We start from the raw sequence: 18,858 nt of genomic DNA, 5'->3' as shown, positions 1-18,858 counted from the left end.
GGCGGGGGGGGGGCGGGGCGGTCGGAGGGTTTTTAAAGCGATCTTAAAGGGGCAGCCGCCACCGCCGCCGCGAGGTGCGCGTGCGCAGAGGTCCGCCGAGGTTCTCCCCTAGAGGGGCGAGTGGATGGTTGCGGGCGGTGGGAACCGAGTGCCTCCCCGGCTGGCAGGTCCAGGTCACCGAGCCTGGCTGGGCGTGGGGCTCTGTTCTTCTGAGGAGAAGGACGCCGACCCCACAGAAGCCCTCAGGCTGCCCCGCGCTGGGCTACCCTTAGACCCAAGGTGTAAGCCTGAGATGGTCGCCAGAGCTCGCTTGTCCCGAGTTTATGGAGAACAGAGCGTGGATGCGCAAACCTTTCGTTTTAACACTGAAGAATCCGGGCCGAGGCAGGAGGGTCTGTCGCCGTGAGTTCAAGGCCAGTCTGGTTTGCATAGAGAAATAAAAGATAGAGTGGAGAGAAGGTTTATTGTAGGGATGTGGGAGGCCATCTGGGAGAGTCCAAGAAGGGGACGTGACCATGGACTGGACCCTGTGAGTAGAGGCGGGAGGGACAGGGGAAACGGATCCAGCAGCCAGGAGACCAAAAGGTGCAAAAAAAAAAAAAAAAAAAAAAAAAGGGAGGTAGTCAAGATGTCTGGATTATATAGAGAAAAGCCCCTAGGGGAGGGGCAGCCTAGCCCCTGGCCTGGAGGACGGGGGTACGTGAGTGAGCCAAACCCTGTAACAGATAAGGACTGGAGGATGCCAGAGGCTGGAGACCAGGTTTGCTTTGGTATCTTAAATAGGCACCTCAGCAGATCGTCCCGGGTTTGAAACTTCACAGCTACCCTGTGTCCAAGAAAGAGAGAGAGAAAAGAGAATCTGCGGAGGATATGCATGTATTATTTCATGTTACCACAAGCATCACTGTAGAGTTTGCCTGTGTGTGCGGTCTGGACTACGTAGTGAGTTTGAGAACAACCTCACCAAACCAAGTGAATGGCGATGCATGCCTGGAACTCTCACTCTCCAGAGGCTAAGGTGAGAGACTTGAAAATTCTAGGCTAGCCTCGACTACGCACTGAGATCCTGCCCTGAAAAACTATTCAAACCTAGATGCCTGGAGGGATCTAGGCAAAGATAGGTATATGACAGACAGCTGTAACCCTAGGCAGGATGTGTTCGCCCTGTTGTTGTGTCAACTGTTCTCTGTAAGATTTTTGGATCCCAGCCTAAGGCTACATCATAAAACTGTATGTCCAGGGGCTGGAGAGATGGCGCCAGTGCTTAAGAGCCCTGGCTGCTCTTCCAGAGAACCCGAGTTCAATACCCAGTACCTACATGGCAGCTCACAGCTGTCTGTAACTCCAGTTCCAGGAGACTGACACCCTCACATAGACAGACAGACAGACAGGCAAAAACACCGATGCACATATAATAAATAAATCTTTAAAAAACAAAAAACCCCAAAGCCTCAAATTATGTATATTTATGTTTATCCCTGTATTCTGTGCTATTAAAGGAAAAAAAGAGAGAGAGAGAGAGGTGGATCTCTGTGAATTTAAGGCCAGCCCAGTCTACAGAGCTAATTCCAGGACAGCCAAGGATGCACAGAGAACAGCTATCTTAAAAAAAAAAAAAAAAAAAAAGACAAATAATTACTTAGAAAATAATAATAAGAGTTCTGGGTTAGAGAGCTGGTTAAGCAATAGGAGCATGTGTTCCTTTTGGAGAGGACCTGGGTCCTGCTCCCAGCACACACACAGTGGCTAACAGCTAGCCTAACTCCGGTTCAGGGAATCCAGCAATCTCTTCTGACCTCCCTGGACAGCAGGCGTGAGCATGGAGCAGGTCCATCCTCTCAGCAACACACTCATACCCTTAAAATCAGTAAGTCCAAAAAAACCAGTCTTTCTCCATGAAACTCCCGGTAACGTACAATATCGTTGAATGTTATACAATTACTAATTCATGTTTTAGATGGTACTGATGTCCTAATGATTCGGTTAAAGTTGAAGTATGGGCTGGTGAGATGGCTCAGTGGGTAAGAGCACCCGACTGCTCTTCCGAAGGTCCTAAGTTCAAATCCCAGCAACCACATGGTGGTTCACAACCACCCGTAACCAGATCTGACACCCTCTTCTGGAGTGTCTGAAGACAGCTACNGTGTACTTACATATAATAAATAAATAAATCTTTTAAAAAAAAATAAATAAAAATAAAGTTGAAGTATGTTTGCTTGTTGAGCCCTGGCTCTCCTGGAACTTACACTGTAGACCAGGCTGGCCTCAAACTCAAAGAGGTCCACCTGCCTCTGCCTTCAGAGTGTAGGCATTAAAGGCATGAGCCACCAGCTCCCAACCAACTGAAATAAATTTAAATGGTATTTGGTAAATAAAGATCCACACGTGTACTCTGAAGGTAATCTGTTAAGGTGTTAATCTCTTTTATTAATCTGCTAAAGGAATCTGTTAACTAGTGACCTATAAAAATACAACCTCGGGGGCTGGAGAGATGGCTATGCGGTTAAGAGCACCAACTGCTCTGCCAAAGGTCCTGAGATCAATTCCCAGCACCCACATAGTGGCTCATGACCATCTGTAATGGGATCCGATGCCCTCTTCTGGTGTGCCCAAAGATAGCAACAGTATATTTATGTATATGAAGTATAGCTACATAAAATAAATAAATCTTTAAAAAAGATTCTCGAAAAATTCTTGTAAAATCATTTCTGTAGAACTGAAGATTATTACAACTGTATTTTATATCATATGTTGAATAAAAATTGTATATAACTTTCCAGGTCTGTGCATATACACTCATATGCCATATATAAAAATACACATGGGCATTGGTGGCGCACACTTTTTTTTTTTTTTTTTTTTTTTTTTTGGTTTTTCGAGACAGGGTTTCTCTGTATAGCTCTGGCTGTCCTGGAACTCACTTGGTAGACCAGGCTGGCCTCGAACTCAGAAANCCGCCTGCCTCTGCCTCCCGAGTACTGGGATTAAAGGCGTGGTGGCGCACACTTTAATCCTAACACTTGGGAGGCAGAGGCAGGAGGATTTCTGAGTTCGAGGCCAGCCTGGTCTACAGAGTGAGTTCCAGGCCAGCCAGGACTACACAGAGAAACCCTGTCTCAGAAAAACAAAAACAAAACAAAAAAACCCCAGAAACACATGTAACTAGGTATTGCTCATCACCCAAGAGCATAGAAACTTCTCAAAGGATGTGGGTGGAGAAGGTCACCTTCAACAGTACATGGAGTTCGAGGGCAACCCAGCCTACGTCAGAAGAGCAAAACAAAAAGCCTAACTATAAGATGTCAGTGTAAAAGGAAAACCTTCCTTCTGTCTGTGGAGCTACCTCCTTGCGTTCTCCTCTCCTATATTTGGATAAGACATCTGCTGATGGCAATGATCCTCTATTTTTGTACTTTTTCTGTTTACCAAATTGTAATTAGCCTGTACTCGTTTTTATAAGTAGAATAAAATGCAATAAATGGCCTCTCAAATATGACTACGTCTTGTGTCTGGGATATATAATGCTTCTGACTGCTCTTATCAGGCCCAAAGGGAAACCAGGAAAACCAGGGAAACCAGGGAAGACCCCCTGGCCAGATGGGATCGTGAATCTAAGTGTATGTTTTAAAGGGCATGGTGACACACCCTTAATCTCAGCACATGGGAAGTAGAGGCAGGATGGTCTATATAGTGAGTTCAAGGCTCTATAGTGAGATACTGTCTCAAAAAAAAAAGCAATCAAAAGCCTAGATTTTTCAGAATATACGTAGATGTATTAATATGTTTCTCAATTATCATTTCTATGTAGTGTTGCAAAGATTTCTGTTTGTTTTTGCTATTGGAGAAAACTGGAGAGAGCCGAGTCAGCTGATAGGAAGGACTCCAGATGGAAAAACTACTTAGGATTAGCTAAATTGTTAGAAGACAGTTACGATCCTAGCACTCGGGAGGCAGAGGCAGGCGGATTTCTGGATTCGAGTCCAGCCTGGTCTACAGAGTGAGTTCCGAGACAGCCAGGGCTACACAGAGAAACCCTGTTTCGAAAAAACAAAAACAACAACAACAACAAAAAAAGAAGACAGTTATGACCTGGTGTGGAACTGAAAGGTGGAGGATTTTGTTCCTGTAAAGCCAGATACTGACTTTCGTAAATTCCAACACAAATCAGACCCAAATCCCGGCTTCCTATTCACACTCTGCTAGGGCACAGATCATAGACAGGGAAACATCTATCGACCTCATTAGTCAATATCTTTGGGTTCAAACTATAATTTTAGGCCTTGTTTTCTGACCAGACAGTTGCTCTGAAGCAGCCAGGTAAAGTAGTTTAGTGAAGGGTGAGATGCTTGAGACCACATTGGGGTGCTGCCTACCATGTTTAAGAGCCTCTGAGGGGTGGGGCTGGAGAGTTGGCTTAAATGGTAAAATGCTTGCCATGCGAGCATAAAGACACAGGCTCAGCCTCTAGAGACTTAAGAGCTGCAGTGGATTTCACTTCGGGGGGGGGGATGCTGGGAGAAGGGGGACAAGACAGGTGGGCTCCCCGACAGCCAGTCTTGCTAGTCAGAGTTCAGTGGGAGACCCTGTCAGAGTAAAAACAAGGTGAAGAGTCGATCTCTGGCCTCCACACGCATGTCCATACATGTACCCACACATGTGCACATGCGTAGAAACATGTACACACATGCACAGTACACAGGCATAAACTTTAAAAATAAATAGATCTTAGGCCACCAAGATGGCTCAGGGCGTGGAGGCGCTTGCCGCCAGCTCCGACAATTTGAATTTATTCCCTCGGACCCAGGTGGTGGAAGGAAAGAACCAGCCCCCACCAGTTTCTGGCCTGACCTACCCAGGATGTTGGGGTAATCTATCCCCCTACACACACACACACACACACACACACACACACACACACACACACACATTTTATCAAATGACTCTGTAGGTCTGCCCCTGTGTTTTCAGTTGTTAATTGCTATGCAGGCAGAGCCACGTGCTGACGGGATATTTGGTATTATCATTTCTCTGACCCATCACCTGCTTTCTATAAGTAAATGCTTGTCCTTCCTCACCTGTCCAAAGGACAATCCCCATGTGATTAATCATGTTTAAAAAAAAGCAAGCAGCTGTGGAGGTAAAGGTTGAGAAACCCCCTATGCCAAAGGGCAACACAGAGAGAGATGAACCAGGTGATGTCCTGTTGATCGGTTCAGACTGGATGAATAAGGATGAATAAATGTGGCTTTTTGTAGAATAAGGAGCTGGTGGCTGAGGCAGGAGGACCAGGAGGAGAGAAGCTGGTGGGAAGGATGTAGGGCACTGAGAACCACGCGGAGACACACCGGGGCAGAGAAGTCGAATTCCCGTGGAGGAGCTGAGAGACTGCCCCAGCAAACAGGCCAACAGCTCCAAACTATATAGATGTCTCCCTGTCTTTATTATTAAACCTCAAGTGGGACCCTAAAAGCCCCGAGATCCATGTGCATCGTGACAAGCACACATCACACATACACTAAAAAAAAATAAGTGAATTAAAAGGGAAGTTTGATACTCATTCCAATATTATAATTGTCATGGTTTGAATATGCTTGACCCAGAGAGTGGTACTATTTGGAGGTGTGGTCTTGTTGGAGTGGGCGTGTCTCTGTGGGAGTGGGCTTTAGGACCCTCCTCCTAACTCCCTGGAAGTCAGTCTTCTCCTAGCAGCCTTCAGATGAAGATGTAGAACTCTCAGCTCCTCCTGCACCATGCCTGCCCAGATGCTGCCACGTTCCCGCTTTGATGATAATGATGGACTGAACCTCTGAACCTGTAATCCAGCCCCAATTAAATGTTGTCCTTGGTAAGACTTGCCTTGGTCACGGTGCCTGTTCATAGCAGTAAAACCCTAAGACAGTGATGGTAATCAGAAAGATGCCATTATTCAAGGCACACACCTGTAATCCCAGCACTTGGGATGCCGAGACGAGGTGATCTCTAGTTTGAGGCCAACTCGGGCCATGTAGCCAGTTCCAGGCCCACTGAGACCTAGTCTGGAAATCAAACAAACAAACAACAGAACCAAATGGATGGGACACAGCTAAGTTGGCAGAACACTTGCCCTCATGCGGGAGGAGCTGGTGTTTGAAGCCAGCCTTGAGTACTTATGGAGACCCTAACTCAGTGAATGAATGCCTTTCCCACAGCAAGCCATTTTTCTGTCAGAGAGTAGGGCAGTGTCCAATTAAATACTGACAAATGGCATATCTTCAAACCTTCATCTTCTCTCTCTCTCTCTCTCTCTCTCTCTCTCTCTCTCTCTCTCTCTCCTTTCCTGTGACATCAGTCCCCTGGGGCATCTCAGTAAAATGTTTCCTTCTGTGTGAAAGCTCTCAGTCATGAACTTCTCCCAGCAGGCAGGAGGGGGAGCGAGAGATAAGGAGACAGACAGTTGGTGGGAAAATGAGTCATCCCGAGACTGGGACTCGGACTCGGTCTTGGCTAGCGCTCCGCTAGAGTTGTGGGCTGGGTCACTGGAATGTGTTGTCGGTCGAGACAGCGGGGAGCTTGCTGTCCGTCACGACCCGGTCCAGTACGTTGGTGAGATGGGTCCGTGACTGTCGCTGGCTAGAGCACTCGCCAAACATGCATGAAGCCCGGGGTTTTCGATGAAGGGGCGGGTGGAAGTGTTGATTTCTGGAGAGCTGCGTGCTTGTGAGCCGTGAGCCACGCAGGGGAGGCTGGGAAGAGCCAGCAGCGCAGCTAAATTAGGAGATTTTAGAGAGAGTTAGGAAGGGGGGGGGAGCCGGCAGTTTGAGGAATGCAAGTGCCAAGCGTGGGAAGACAAGACAGAAGGGGGAGAAAATTCAAGAAGGTTTGCAGTCTGTTGTGAACATAATTCTCCTCTGGTGTTTTCTAAAGAGACAGCAGAGAGAGAGAGAGAGAGAGAGAGAGAGAGAGAGAGAGAGAGAGAGAGAGAGAGAGAGATATCATGGTTTTCAATTATTACAGGATAACGAAGGAAGGAACTGCAGTTTCTTTGCATGTGGCCAGACAGGTGGGGAGCGAGCCTGGTTTTGTATGAGGTTATTTAAAGCAAGGAGCCTCCTGAGTTTGTAGCAGCCGTGAGCCTTGTGTTTGCTAATTTGTTAGAAGCAGATAGGGTCCTCAGACAGGAATTCAATATGTTGGCCAGCCTGGCTTGTAGCTCACAGACACCTACCAGCTTCTGCCTCAGGAGTGGCTGGATTAAAGGTATGGGTCACCATGCCTGTTAGTTATAGTAAGTTAGTTAGTTAGTTAGATAGATAGTTTTTTCAAGACTGTTTCTCTGTGTAGCCCTGGCTGTCCTGGAACTCATTCTATAGACCAGACTGGCCTTAAACTCATAAAGATCCATCTGCCTCCCAAATGTCGTGATTAAAGGTGTTCCCCCCCCCTGCTTCAGTCACCCCCCCCTGCTTCAGTCACACACACACACACACACCCGCTTCAGTCACCTCCCCCTGCTTCAGTCACCCCCTGCCCCCCCCAGGCATCTTTTATTAAACAGAGACTTACTATGTAACTCTGGCTGGCCTGGAACTCATTAGACAGATCAAATACAGACAAGAAACAGCTGTGGCTTCACCTACAGGATACATCAGCCTCCCGAGTACTGAGGTTAAAAGCATGTGCAGCCGCCACGCCCAGCCTTTTTATTTATTTTAAATTATTTTAATTATTTAAAACACACACACACACACACACACACGTGGCCGTCAGAGGACAGCTTTATGCAGTCGCTTGTCTCCCTCCGCCTTTGTGTGGGTTCCAAGGACTGAATTTATATCCCTCATGCGTACGCAGCAGGGGCCTCCAGAGCCCTTACCTGCTGAGCCACCTCATTGACTCCGCTATATCTGTACAGGTCCTCTTGTAACTCAGGCTGGCCTCCAACTCCATAGACACTTGAGGTTGAATTTGAACCCCCTGATCCTAGAGTCTCCACCTCCCAAGGGCTGGGATTGCAGGTGCGTGTCGCCACACCTGGGTTATGAGGCGCTAGGGATCGAACCCCGAGCTTTGTACCTGCTCTGCGAGCCCCCTTACAGAGTGAACTGCATCCCTGCATCCCTGCATCCCTAGCCTAGAACTTCCCAATGGCTGAAGTGTTCTGAGCTGTCGTGGGTCATCCCACATTTCAAAGGGAGGTAACACAGAGAAGCCGCTCCGTTGCTAAACAGCTGGCTGCTCAGAACCCACACGTGGTACATTAGAAAGTCAACTGGAGCAGGTAGTCATTACAAGAAACACAGGGTCTGCAGGTCTTCCGCACCGCCGGGCTGCAGGCAGCTGTCAGGGAAAAGACTTCTCGGAGGGCGTGGCTTCTAAAGGAGACCAGAACAACCAGATGGTGTCAGGCAGGAAATGAGGGGAGAGGGAAAAGGCTTTCCAGAGAGAAAGAAAACAGACACAAAGGAAACCTAGACTCTGGAGATAGCCTGCTGGCCTAAGGCACTACACAGTTGCAGGGTGGAGGTGGGGTAATGGTTGTTACTTAAGAGGCACACGTAATTTAGGGTGCAATGCCTAAGGTAACTGAGAACCCCGCTGGGTTAGAATTCAAGTGTAAGTCTTGAGTGTTTCTGGCGACTCAGCAGAAGTCAGCATCAGTTGCCTTTACCATACAAATGTTTATTGTGTGTCTCTGAATAGGATGATTGTAAAGCGGCCTTGAAGCCAGGCTGGAGGTGTGGAGGTGGGAGGAGCCGGTCAGTGGGGAGTCTGGTCTGGAGTCTGGTCTCAGATCTGCAGAAAGGGAGCGAGGGGAATAGCAAAAGAGTGTTGTTAGAAGCCAGAAGGCGAGCAAAATCAGACCGGACCAAAAGTCTAGGCAGCAAGAGCTCAGAGCTGTCGCATTAATAACTGTGGATCTACTCCAAACTGAAAGAAACCTTAGGATCTATCTGGAGAGGGCTTGGTCTATGGTGTGCTCCTCGAAAGGACCCAGCCCCCACCCACACCCACCCACCCACCCACCACTTCGGAGGCTATGGCAGGACCATGGTGACTTCAAGGCAAAGCCTTGTCTCTCAAAAAGCAAAAACCAAGCAAGAAAGCCGGGGTTAACGGCATGAGCTTGTAATCCCAGCACATTGGAGGTTAGAGACCAAGATTCAAAACCAGCCTAGAGGCCGGGCAGTGGTGGTACACGCCTTTAATCCCAGCACTCGGGAGGCAGAGGCAGGCGGATTTCTGAGTTNGAGNCCAGCCTGGTCTACAAAGTGAGTTCCAGGACAGCCAGGGCTACACAGAGAAACCCCGTCTCGAAAAACCAAAAAATGAAAAAAAAAAAAAAAAAAAAAAAAAAAAGGGCTGGTGAGATGGCTCAGTGGGTAAGAGCACCCGACTGCTCTTCCNAAGGTCTGGAGTTCAAATCCCAGCAACCACATGGTGGCTCANAACCATCTGTAACAAGATCTGATGCCCTCTTCTGGAGTGTCTGAAGACATCTACAGTGTAGTTACATATAATAAATAAATAAATCTTAAAAAAAAAAGAAAAAGAAAAAAAGAAAAAAGAAAAAAGAAAAAAAAATGGGGGCTGGTGAGATGGCTCAGTGGGTAAGAGCACCCGACTGCTCTTCCGAAGGTCTGGAGTTCAAATCCCAGCAACCACATGGTGGATTACAACCGTCTGTAATGAGATCTGACGTCCTCTTCTAGTGCATCAGTGTACTTAAATATAATAATAAATAGATCTTTAAACCCTAGGTGCGGGCTGGAGAGGTGGCTGCTTGTGGACGTTGTACATCGTGGTGCGCACTAGGCTCCGCACCACGATGTACAACGTCCACAAGCAGACAAGATCTGACGCCCTCTTCTGGAGTGTCTGAAGACAGCAACAGTGTACTTACATATAATAAATAAGTAAATCTTTTTTAAAAAATTGTAATTTAACAATCCTTTAAATTCTTTTGTTTTAGATCTTGTGTATGTGTGTTTTGCCTGCGTTTATGCCTACGTACCGAGTTTCTCTCTAGTGCCACAGAGGGCATCAAATTCCCCGGAACTAAAGTGATGAATGGTTTTGAGACACTATGTGGGTGCTGAGCACTGAACCCCAATCATCTTCAAGAATAGCAAGTGTTCCTAATCCCTGAGCCACTGCTTGTGGACGTTGTACATCGTGGTGCGCACTAGGCTCCGCACCACGATGTACAACGTCCACAAGCAGCAGCCTGTGTCAAGTTGACACAAAACTAGCCAGTACAGTGCCTGAATGTATGTATAAGCATTACATGAGCACAAGATCCTGCAGTGGAACTGAACTTAGAGCCATGTGTGAGCTACAGAATCGAACCCAAGTTCATGCTCTTAACCATTGAGCCTTGTTAGCCCCAGGTATGTCTTGGTTGTCTTGAATAGGAGGATCTTGCCCACTGTTGGCGGTGTCATTCCTCAGGCAGGTGGCCATGGGTTGTATATAGAAGTTAGCTAAATATTAAAGAGTGAGATAGCAGTGTCCCTCCGTGGTTTCTTGTCCTGACGTTTGGTCTGGCCAGATGACATTTTGACAGGAGAGTACAACTTTGACAGGACAACTTCACCCACCCCATTTCTCACCTCTAGAGAACTGGGACTCTATAGACAGATGCTCAAGATGGACAAACTCCTGGGCACCATGACATGCATTTGTGTCCTAGCACTTGGGAGCATAAAGCATGCTCTTAACCAGGGGGACCTCGGGCTGGAGGTGGTTTGTGACACTGCTGCTGGGGAGGTACGAGCAACCATTAGCTCACCCCATTGGGAGCCAACCCCAGACCGAAGGAAGACCTCCCACCAAAGCCCAACTTGGAGGTTTCTTTAAAGTAGGCTTTACTTACAGAAGTACGGGTGAGGGGTGTTTACAGGAGCGGAACCAACTCAGACAGCTGCGCCACCAAAGCCCCTTCCAGCAAGGGCTGAGACAACCCTGAGCATGCACACCCTGCAGGCAGCTTGGCAAGTGGGGGGGGTGTGTGCTTTTTTTTCTTTTTTTTTCCCAGGAAGCCCAGTTGGTTTCAGCCTGTTACACACAGCTGAGCTCAGCTCATCTGAGAGTCTCTCTCGGCAGTCCTTACAGCTTTTATTTTTTTATTTTATTAGTTTCTCCAAGATGGGGTTTCTCTGTGTAGCCTTAGCTGTCCTGGAACTCACTCTGTAAACCGGGCCGGCCTTGAACTCAGAGATTTGCCTGCCTCTGCCTCCTGAGTGCTGGGATTCAAGGCGTGCCCCACCACTGCCCGCCTCTTACAGCTTTCATATGACTCAATGAATCCGGCCGGTTTTAAGGATTTCCTGAAGCCTTAAGGAGTTCCCTGCACGATGGAATGGCTCACTTCCCCCTAGAACATTCTATGTCTTTGTTTTTTTTTTTTTTTTTTTTGGGGGGGGGGGTTGAGACAGGGTTTCTCTGTATAGCCCTGGCTGTCCTGGAACTCAACTCTGTAGACCAGGCTGGCCTCGAACTCAGAAATCCGCCTGCCTCTGCCTCCCAAGTGCTGGTATTAAAGGCCTGCGCTGCCACCGCCCAGCACTTTCTATTTCTTAAAGACCTAATTGCCACCCAGTACTAGGGTAGTTTACAGCAGATGAGTAAGGCTGTTTCAAAAGAAAAAAAAAAATGTAAGTAAAAATAAATATGAACTGAGAGAGTGAGACCTTCCGGTTCATAGTGGCTGCCTGCCTGGACTGGATGGCGCGGTCTCCTCTCCTCACAGCTGTGGTCTCTTAGGGAGGTTGGTAGTTCAGGACGGAGGCCACATCTCTTATCCAGGCTCGCGAGACCCCAGGGTCTCACTGATGGCCACCCCTCTGCCTTCATCTCTCTCAATCCCCCTCCCCCTCCTTTCCCTTCTGGAGGCTTCTCTGTTCTCCCCGTCGGCCCGGCCCGGGGCGGGTCGGCCTTTGACTGCTTCTCAGCAGGGACTGCGACCTCCCTTACCTCCCAGGGTGGAGCTTTCCTCCAGCCTGTTCTCTCATCACGGCCTCCCTCGGAGCCTGACCACATCCGGTCACACCTACGTTCAGTCGCGGCTCCCTCCCTACTGAAGGAACTGTCCTGTCTTGTCCCTTCACGCTCTGGATGCCTAGGTGGGAAGCTTCTACGGGAGTCAGTGCTTAAGAGATGTTGGAAAGAATTCATAGAGCTGGGTGTGGTAATTGCAGCAGTTAGGGGGTGGAGGCAGGGAGATAAAGAGTTAAAGGGCCGTGGGCTGAGAGACATGCCTCAGCCATAAAGGTACCTGCTACCAGGCCTGATGTCTGGAGTTTCATCCCCAACATGGTAGAAAGAAAATTGAACCCAAAGTTGTCTGACCTCTTCACATGTGGCTGTAACACATGCATGCAGAGACAGGAAGATGTCTGCAAGTTCAAAACCAGCCTAGTCTGTAGAGTGAGTTGAGACTAACCAGAGTTACCTAGTGAAACCCGTCTCTAAATAAATAAATAAATAAATAAATAAATATAAAAGTTAAAAGATCAGTGCCGCTCTATGTAGAGGGTTCACGGAGTTCAGGCCAGTTTGAGTTACTGAGCCCAGCCGTTCAACACTTGCCTTCGTGCAGGAAGCCCTGGGTCCAATTTCCAGCATCGTTGGCAGGAATTCAAGGAGTAGAAGGACTAAGTGGCAGGGCCACTCTGAAGGTCCGTCATCTAGATAAGATGGCACTCAGGCAGGCAGGGAGGAACCAGAAAGGAGTGGGGTTTCTCTTGGACAGGTTCCAAGTGAAGTTCAGCCGCATTGTGCGCTCACTCGGGGGCCTTGTCTGAGCTATCAGGGACGACTGACTCAGCAGCATGTCCTCTGTCTACAAGGACCCCTCCCTTGGCGGTGACCTCATCCAAGCGCATGGCTTTAAATGTCACCCGTGAGCTGGCAACTCCCTAGATTGCGGCTCTGGCCTGCACGTCTTCCCAGGACTCACACTTCCAACTGCACACTTGACACTCGCTGCGGAGCTCTAGGAAGCATCTCAGATCTAGCACAGCGAAAGGGTTTCCTCTGCCAGCCCTCCCCACCTTGGTTTCTTCTTCATCGCTGAGGCCACGAGCCTGAAGCCATCTTGCGATGGGCTTTTACTTGGGTATCCAGGCTAGTCTCAAACTCGTCGTGGGCACGAGTGAGCCTCTTGCCCCCTGGAGCAGCTGGGACTATGGGTGTGAACTGGCATGCCCAACTGGAACTTTTGATGTCCCGTTTCCCTTGTATTCTGCATACACCACAGCTTATCAGCCACTAGCCCCACCTTCAGAAGACAGCCAGAGTGTAAACCTCCTCTCATCCCGGTTGTCACTGCTGTTCTGGTCCAAGCCTTCACCACCTCTTGTTTTGTTAGCTCAGGCTGGCTGGCCCTAAAGGCTGGACAGTTCACCTTGATCTCCTGCCTCAATCTCTCAAGTGCCAGGATTACAGACACGCCCTCACTCTTTCTACTTTATATTATCCAAGTCTGTTTATTAATGTTTTTTAGAGTTTTGTACCTGTTTGGGTTGGGGCACGGGGGGGGGGGTACCTGCATGTACAGGTGCCTGCAGAGGCTACAAGGGGGTATACCCTGGAGCTGGAGGTATAGGCGGTTATGAGCCTCGTGATAAAGTGCCGGGAACTGAACCCAGATCTCCTACAGGAGGAGTATGTGATTTTAACCACTGATCTCTCTCTAGCTCTGAGTCCGTTTTGTTTTCTTTAATTTTATCTGCTCTATCCGTATATATGCTTGGCTGCCAGTACAGGCCGTCAGACCCCATTATAGATGGTTGTGAACTACCATGTGCGTGCTGGGAATTGAACTCAGGACCTCCGGAAGAGCAGCTGAGTCGTCTCTCTAGCTCCGAGTCTGTATGTTTTTCTTGTGTATATTCTCCTACTAGACTACAGGCTGGAGGAAAGAGTTTTTGCTTCCCAGGGCCTCATAGGTGCGACAACGGTAACACACCCTATCACTCGATTTATTTCCCCTTTGTTGTTTTAAGGGTCTACTCTGCAGCCCAAATGGACATCAGAGTTATGGATACCCTTCCTCCTCAGCTTCCCGGGTCCTGCAGTGAAGGTACCAGCCGCCATGTCCAGCAGCCGCCATGTCCAGCAGCCGCCATGTCCAGCAGCTCTCCTGCATCTGCAGCAGAAGAAGAGCGTGCCAGGCACCAAGCTCTCTCCAGGCACATTCGAGTCGTCCAGACAGAAGGTCTTAGGAACTATTAAATTCTAAAGTCAGATCATCTCAGTGAGTCAGAATGAAGATGTTGGAATCAAACTCTGAGTACCTATTCCTTTGTTTGGAGTCCTAGAATAATTAGGTTGACTAAAGCCCACTTTGCATATAATTACAGAGTAATACTGAGGCCACCTATTAGGTCATCTGGGTCCCCAGGCTGTTAGGGGAGATTATAGGTCCTTTCTATAATCAGTACTGGAGTCATTGCTTGTTTGTTTTTTAAGATTTATTATGTATTTGTTTTATGTATATAAGTACACTGTAGCTGTCTTCAGACATACCAGAAGAGGACATCAGGTCCCATTACAGTACAGATGGTTGTAAGCCACCATGTGGTTGCTGGGAATTGAACTCAGGACCTCTGGAAGAGCAGTCAGTGCTCTCCAGCCCCTCGGCATTGTCTTAAGTGAGAAGACCCAGCCTACTCTGGGCAACACCATTCCCTACACAGGGGTCTTGATCCCTGAGGGATCAAGCTGAAACAGTTACCCAAGCAATTGTGTACACACTTCTCTCTGCTCTTGACTGTAGATTTGATGCGACCGCTTCAAGTTCTGCCTTGATTCCCTGGAATTGTAAGGTGATTATACCGTTTCTGATACCCCATAACTTCACCTCAGCAATAGAAATTAAACTGGAGTAGCCTGCCTGCCCTGCAGCCTGTGCATGGGGCACAGTGTGAGCTCTCTAACAGTCAGAGACATTTACACTCAGCCCACATCCTACAGAGTGATTTTGGAGACAAGGTTTCACATAGCTCAGGCTGTCCTTGAATACCTGATCCTTCTCTCTCTGCCTCTTCAGTGCTAGGGTTTCTATCATTCTGCCACCATGCCTGGCTTTAAGACTTTTTTCCTAGCCATGCAGAGAGGCACACACCTTTACTTTCAGCACCGGGGCAGTAGAGGCAGGTGGATCTGGTCAACGGGCTCCAGGGATCTGCACAGCTCCGCCTCCCTGGTACTGGATTTACTTCTGTCTGAGTTTATGAAGGTGCTGGAGGATCTGAACGCAGGACCTCATGATGGCCAAATGGGCAATCTCCCTCCCTCATCACAGTTCCTTTAAAGAACGATGAGAGATGAGAAGCAGGCAGTGGTGGTGCACGCTTTTAATCCCAGTACCTGGGAGGCAGAGGCAGGTGGATTTCTGAGTTCGAGGCCAGCCTGGTCTACAAAGTGAGTTCCAGGACAGCCAGGGCTACACAGAGAAACCCTGTCTCGAAAAACCAAAAAAAAAAAAAAAAAAGAAAAAGAAAAAGATAGTGAGAAGCAGAGGGAGGGGCAGACTAGCTTGCTGTATAAAATAACAGAGGAAGCCAAGTTGGGATGTACACACGAGGCTGTTCTCAGCCTGTCCTTCTCACCTACTGTAGGCTGCCTTGCCCACTGACAAGAACCGAGGGGCTATTAGGTATCTGCATATGCCCGACTTCCCCATGAACAGCAGTCCGTCCACTTATACTTCCGTGGCTGATGCTTAGCTAGCGGGGAGGCTACTCTTCCTGAGTTGTCTTAGCCTCAGTCCTGCTGCACTGCAGCCTAGTCCCCTGCTCCGAAGCTCAGCTCCCATGCCAGCCCCAGGCTAGTGCCAGCCTCTACGTACCAACACACCTTCCTCATACCCAGACTTTGCAATCTCTCCCATGAGGCCTGTCCTTTCTGGGAAGTGTCTCTGAATCGGCTCTGGAACTACAAGGTCACTTTATACTTTCCTCAGGTCAGGGAGGAGTAAGCGGTTAGGTTGGTCAAGGAATTCATGATCCAACAAAGGGCTCCATGTCTCACAAAGCTTGAAGGGAACTAGCTGCCGGGGGCTGGGAACGGTGCCTCTGGGCCAGCAGTGGGTGAAGGTTGGGACAGGCCGTTGTCCTCTGGTGTATTTGAGGACAGCAATAGCTGCCAATTACTGGAGGAATCTGTTTGCCTCCTTGGCTCTTAGCTGTGTGTCTCCACCCCTTTAGGGGTCGAATGACCCTTTCTCAGGGGTCACGTATCAAATACCCTGCATGTCAGATATTTACATTACAGTTCATAACAGTATCAAAATTAGTTATGAAGTAGCAACGAGACAATGCTCTGGTTGGGGTCGGCCCAGCGTGAAGAGCTATATTAAAGGGTCGCAGCGTCAGGAAGGCTGAGAACCGCTCCTTTACCTGATGTGGCAACCTGAGATTGCTTTCTGGGTCCTTGGAAAGCCTGGTGGCCAAGGCTGAAAGGCAGGCGTTCCTGTCCAGGGAAGGTCAGGACAGTCAAGGACTGAGGCAAGTGCGGGAACTCACAGCTAAGGACATGATCCTGAATCCCTTAGATGGATCCATTCTAAGAGCGGCGTGTAGTTCAGTGTTCCAGCCCTAGCTTAGCATGCTGCGATTCCAGTAACTACCACCTCCCCAACAGAAGAGCAGGCAGATCACCTTCAGGTGTCTCCATCCATCTATCTAGCTGACGTCTATTTAGGGACCAGTTGTCAGGGCTCAGGACGCTTCGAATCTTCAAGGACACTATTGTCTTCTGAAGCCCGTGTCTGAGCGTCTAGAAATGTGGGTAGCTCACAGATTCAGGGCTGAGATCTGTCACTTCCTAGCGTGGGACTTTAGGTGAGGGACTTCACTCCTCTGACCTTCATGTTCCTCCTCTGTGTATGAGGAAACAATTCTCACCTCAGAGCTGGTGTGCAGTGAGCAGGCTCACATATCTAGAATGCTTGGCACGGGGTGAGGTCTCAGTGTGCAATGGCAGCAACTATCATTCATTGAACCTGGAGCGGGTCTGTAGAGATTTTAATACAATCCTTGCCACAGAACACGAGGAAGCTGTTTTCTCCACTGAAGAATCAGAAGCTGAACTGGCAAGATGGCTCGGCGTGGGAGGAACCCGCCCTCAAGTCTGACCACCTGAGTTTGATGCCTGGGTACCACATGGCACAAAGAGAGAACCAACTCCTGCAAGATATCCTCTGGCCTCCACGTGTAGTGGCATTGCACACACATGCGCGCGCACACACACACACACACAAAATGTGATTTTAAAAATAATCTTCTAACTTGCAACTTAAACAAAGTTGACTAACTTGGAAATGGTCATAGCTTAGGTTTTCTCAGACCTGATTCCAAAGCTACTCTCTAGGCAATCTTGCTGCCTGACCGCTCGGTACAAATGCTGGGGTAAGACAAGAAAAAAAATAAAGGTTTTCAGGGAAGTGTAGCATTTAGAAGTCAGTGAGTTACCACACTGCGATGGGCCAGTTTCATGCACTCGACTGAATGGCACATACTCATCTCAACAGTCAGCTGCCTGACACCAGTATTTTTCATCCTTGGGTTCAGCCCACTGTGAATCTTAGAGGAGCCACGGCTCCTCTCCTTGGAGAAATGTCTAAGTACCACACACATCTTCATTCCTGATTTTAAGGCACTTGCAAAACCTCTGAAAACCTTTGCACTTCATCTAAGAATCTTCCTTTCGTTGAACATGATTCAACTGAAACGCAGAATTTTCGGGGTGCTGGCAGGAGAGTCACAAGTTGGAGATTGGCCTAGGCTGCATGAGACTCTGTCTCCAGTAAAATACACCCTGAAAACTGAGAGTGATCCTGGAAAGCATAAACGATGCTGTGTGCTGTCCTGCTACGTAGGGTTCTGCAGCGTGGGAATGGCTTTAGCTCTGGAGCTTGAAACCCACTGGCGGCATAATGACTATGTCTAAAACAATAAACAAAACCCAGATGTCAGGTGTGCTTGTCCACACCTGTAATCCCCAGCACTTGGGGGGTAGGGAGGAGAATTTTGGGCTCAAGACCTGAACTGTCTAATGAGACTCTTCTAGAAATGGTTCTTCCTTCCTTCCTTTTCCTTTTTCGAGACAGGGTTGTTGGCATACTTTTTTTTTTTTAAGCTATGTTATTGGGTTCTTACACCCATGCCTCCCGTCCAACCTTTATTCCACCCTGATCCTTCCAACCCCACAACACTAGGTAGAAGAGAAAGGTTAGGGAGAAAGGGGATGTAAACCTCTTTAGACTACTTCCTGCTGTTCATCAGGAAATCTCCAATAACTCCTCTCTTTGCTCACGACCACTTGAGAAACCACAGCAGCAACCAGGAGCAGCAGCTGCCTTCCCAGGCCCTCTCCAGAGTCCCCAGAAGTAAACAACCTGTAGTGGCAAAGTCACGCCCCTCCCAGAGCACGAGGCAATCATAGTCAGCGGCTGTGGACAGTCTGGAGCAACCCCGCACCCCATACCTGGGATTAAAACGAAAACATAGTCACCTAACATAACTGGGTTTTTAAAAAATCCTCACTACACACACTTTCTCTCCATAACCCTACATCTCCTGGAACTCACTCTGTAGTCTAGGCTGGCCTTGAACTTACAGAGATCCACTCGCCTCTGCCTTCTAAGTGCTAGGATAAACTGTGTGGGCCATCACACTGGGCTAAAGTTTGTTTGTTTGTTTTTCCCACCATTTTATTTTTGTTGTACGTATTTGCTTCAAATCAATGAATTTCTAAATCAGTTTCAGATAACTGAAGGGCCTTTATGAGGAGTTTATATTGTTAAGACCCAAGATAGGATGCAAATACAGTCTGAAGTAAAGTAGGAAATAACATTTTTCTTTTTTTTTTTTT

The 18,858-nt window shown here is 48.3% G+C and overlaps 1 protein-coding gene across 1 annotated transcript in view; it reads right to left on the bottom strand.

Moving 5' to 3' along the window:
* Positions 1 to 18,858, bottom strand: part of Srsf9 (serine and arginine rich splicing factor 9) — a 33,888-nt gene that overhangs the window by 6,163 nt on the left and 8,867 nt on the right. Inside the window, exon 3 of the mRNA XM_029533858.1 lies at positions 14,028 to 14,128. Within this exon, the coding sequence (XP_029389718.1) occupies positions 14,028 to 14,128 (101 nt within the window). The remainder of the gene's footprint in view (positions 1 to 14,027; positions 14,129 to 18,858) is intronic.

Source organism: Mus pahari, chromosome 23, assembly GCF_900095145.1.
Source record: "Mus pahari chromosome 23, PAHARI_EIJ_v1.1, whole genome shotgun sequence".
Lineage (NCBI taxonomy): Eukaryota > Metazoa > Chordata > Mammalia > Rodentia > Muridae > Mus > Mus pahari.
Note: the sequence above shows the minus strand (reverse complement) of the source record. Positions and strands in the feature narration are given on the sequence as shown.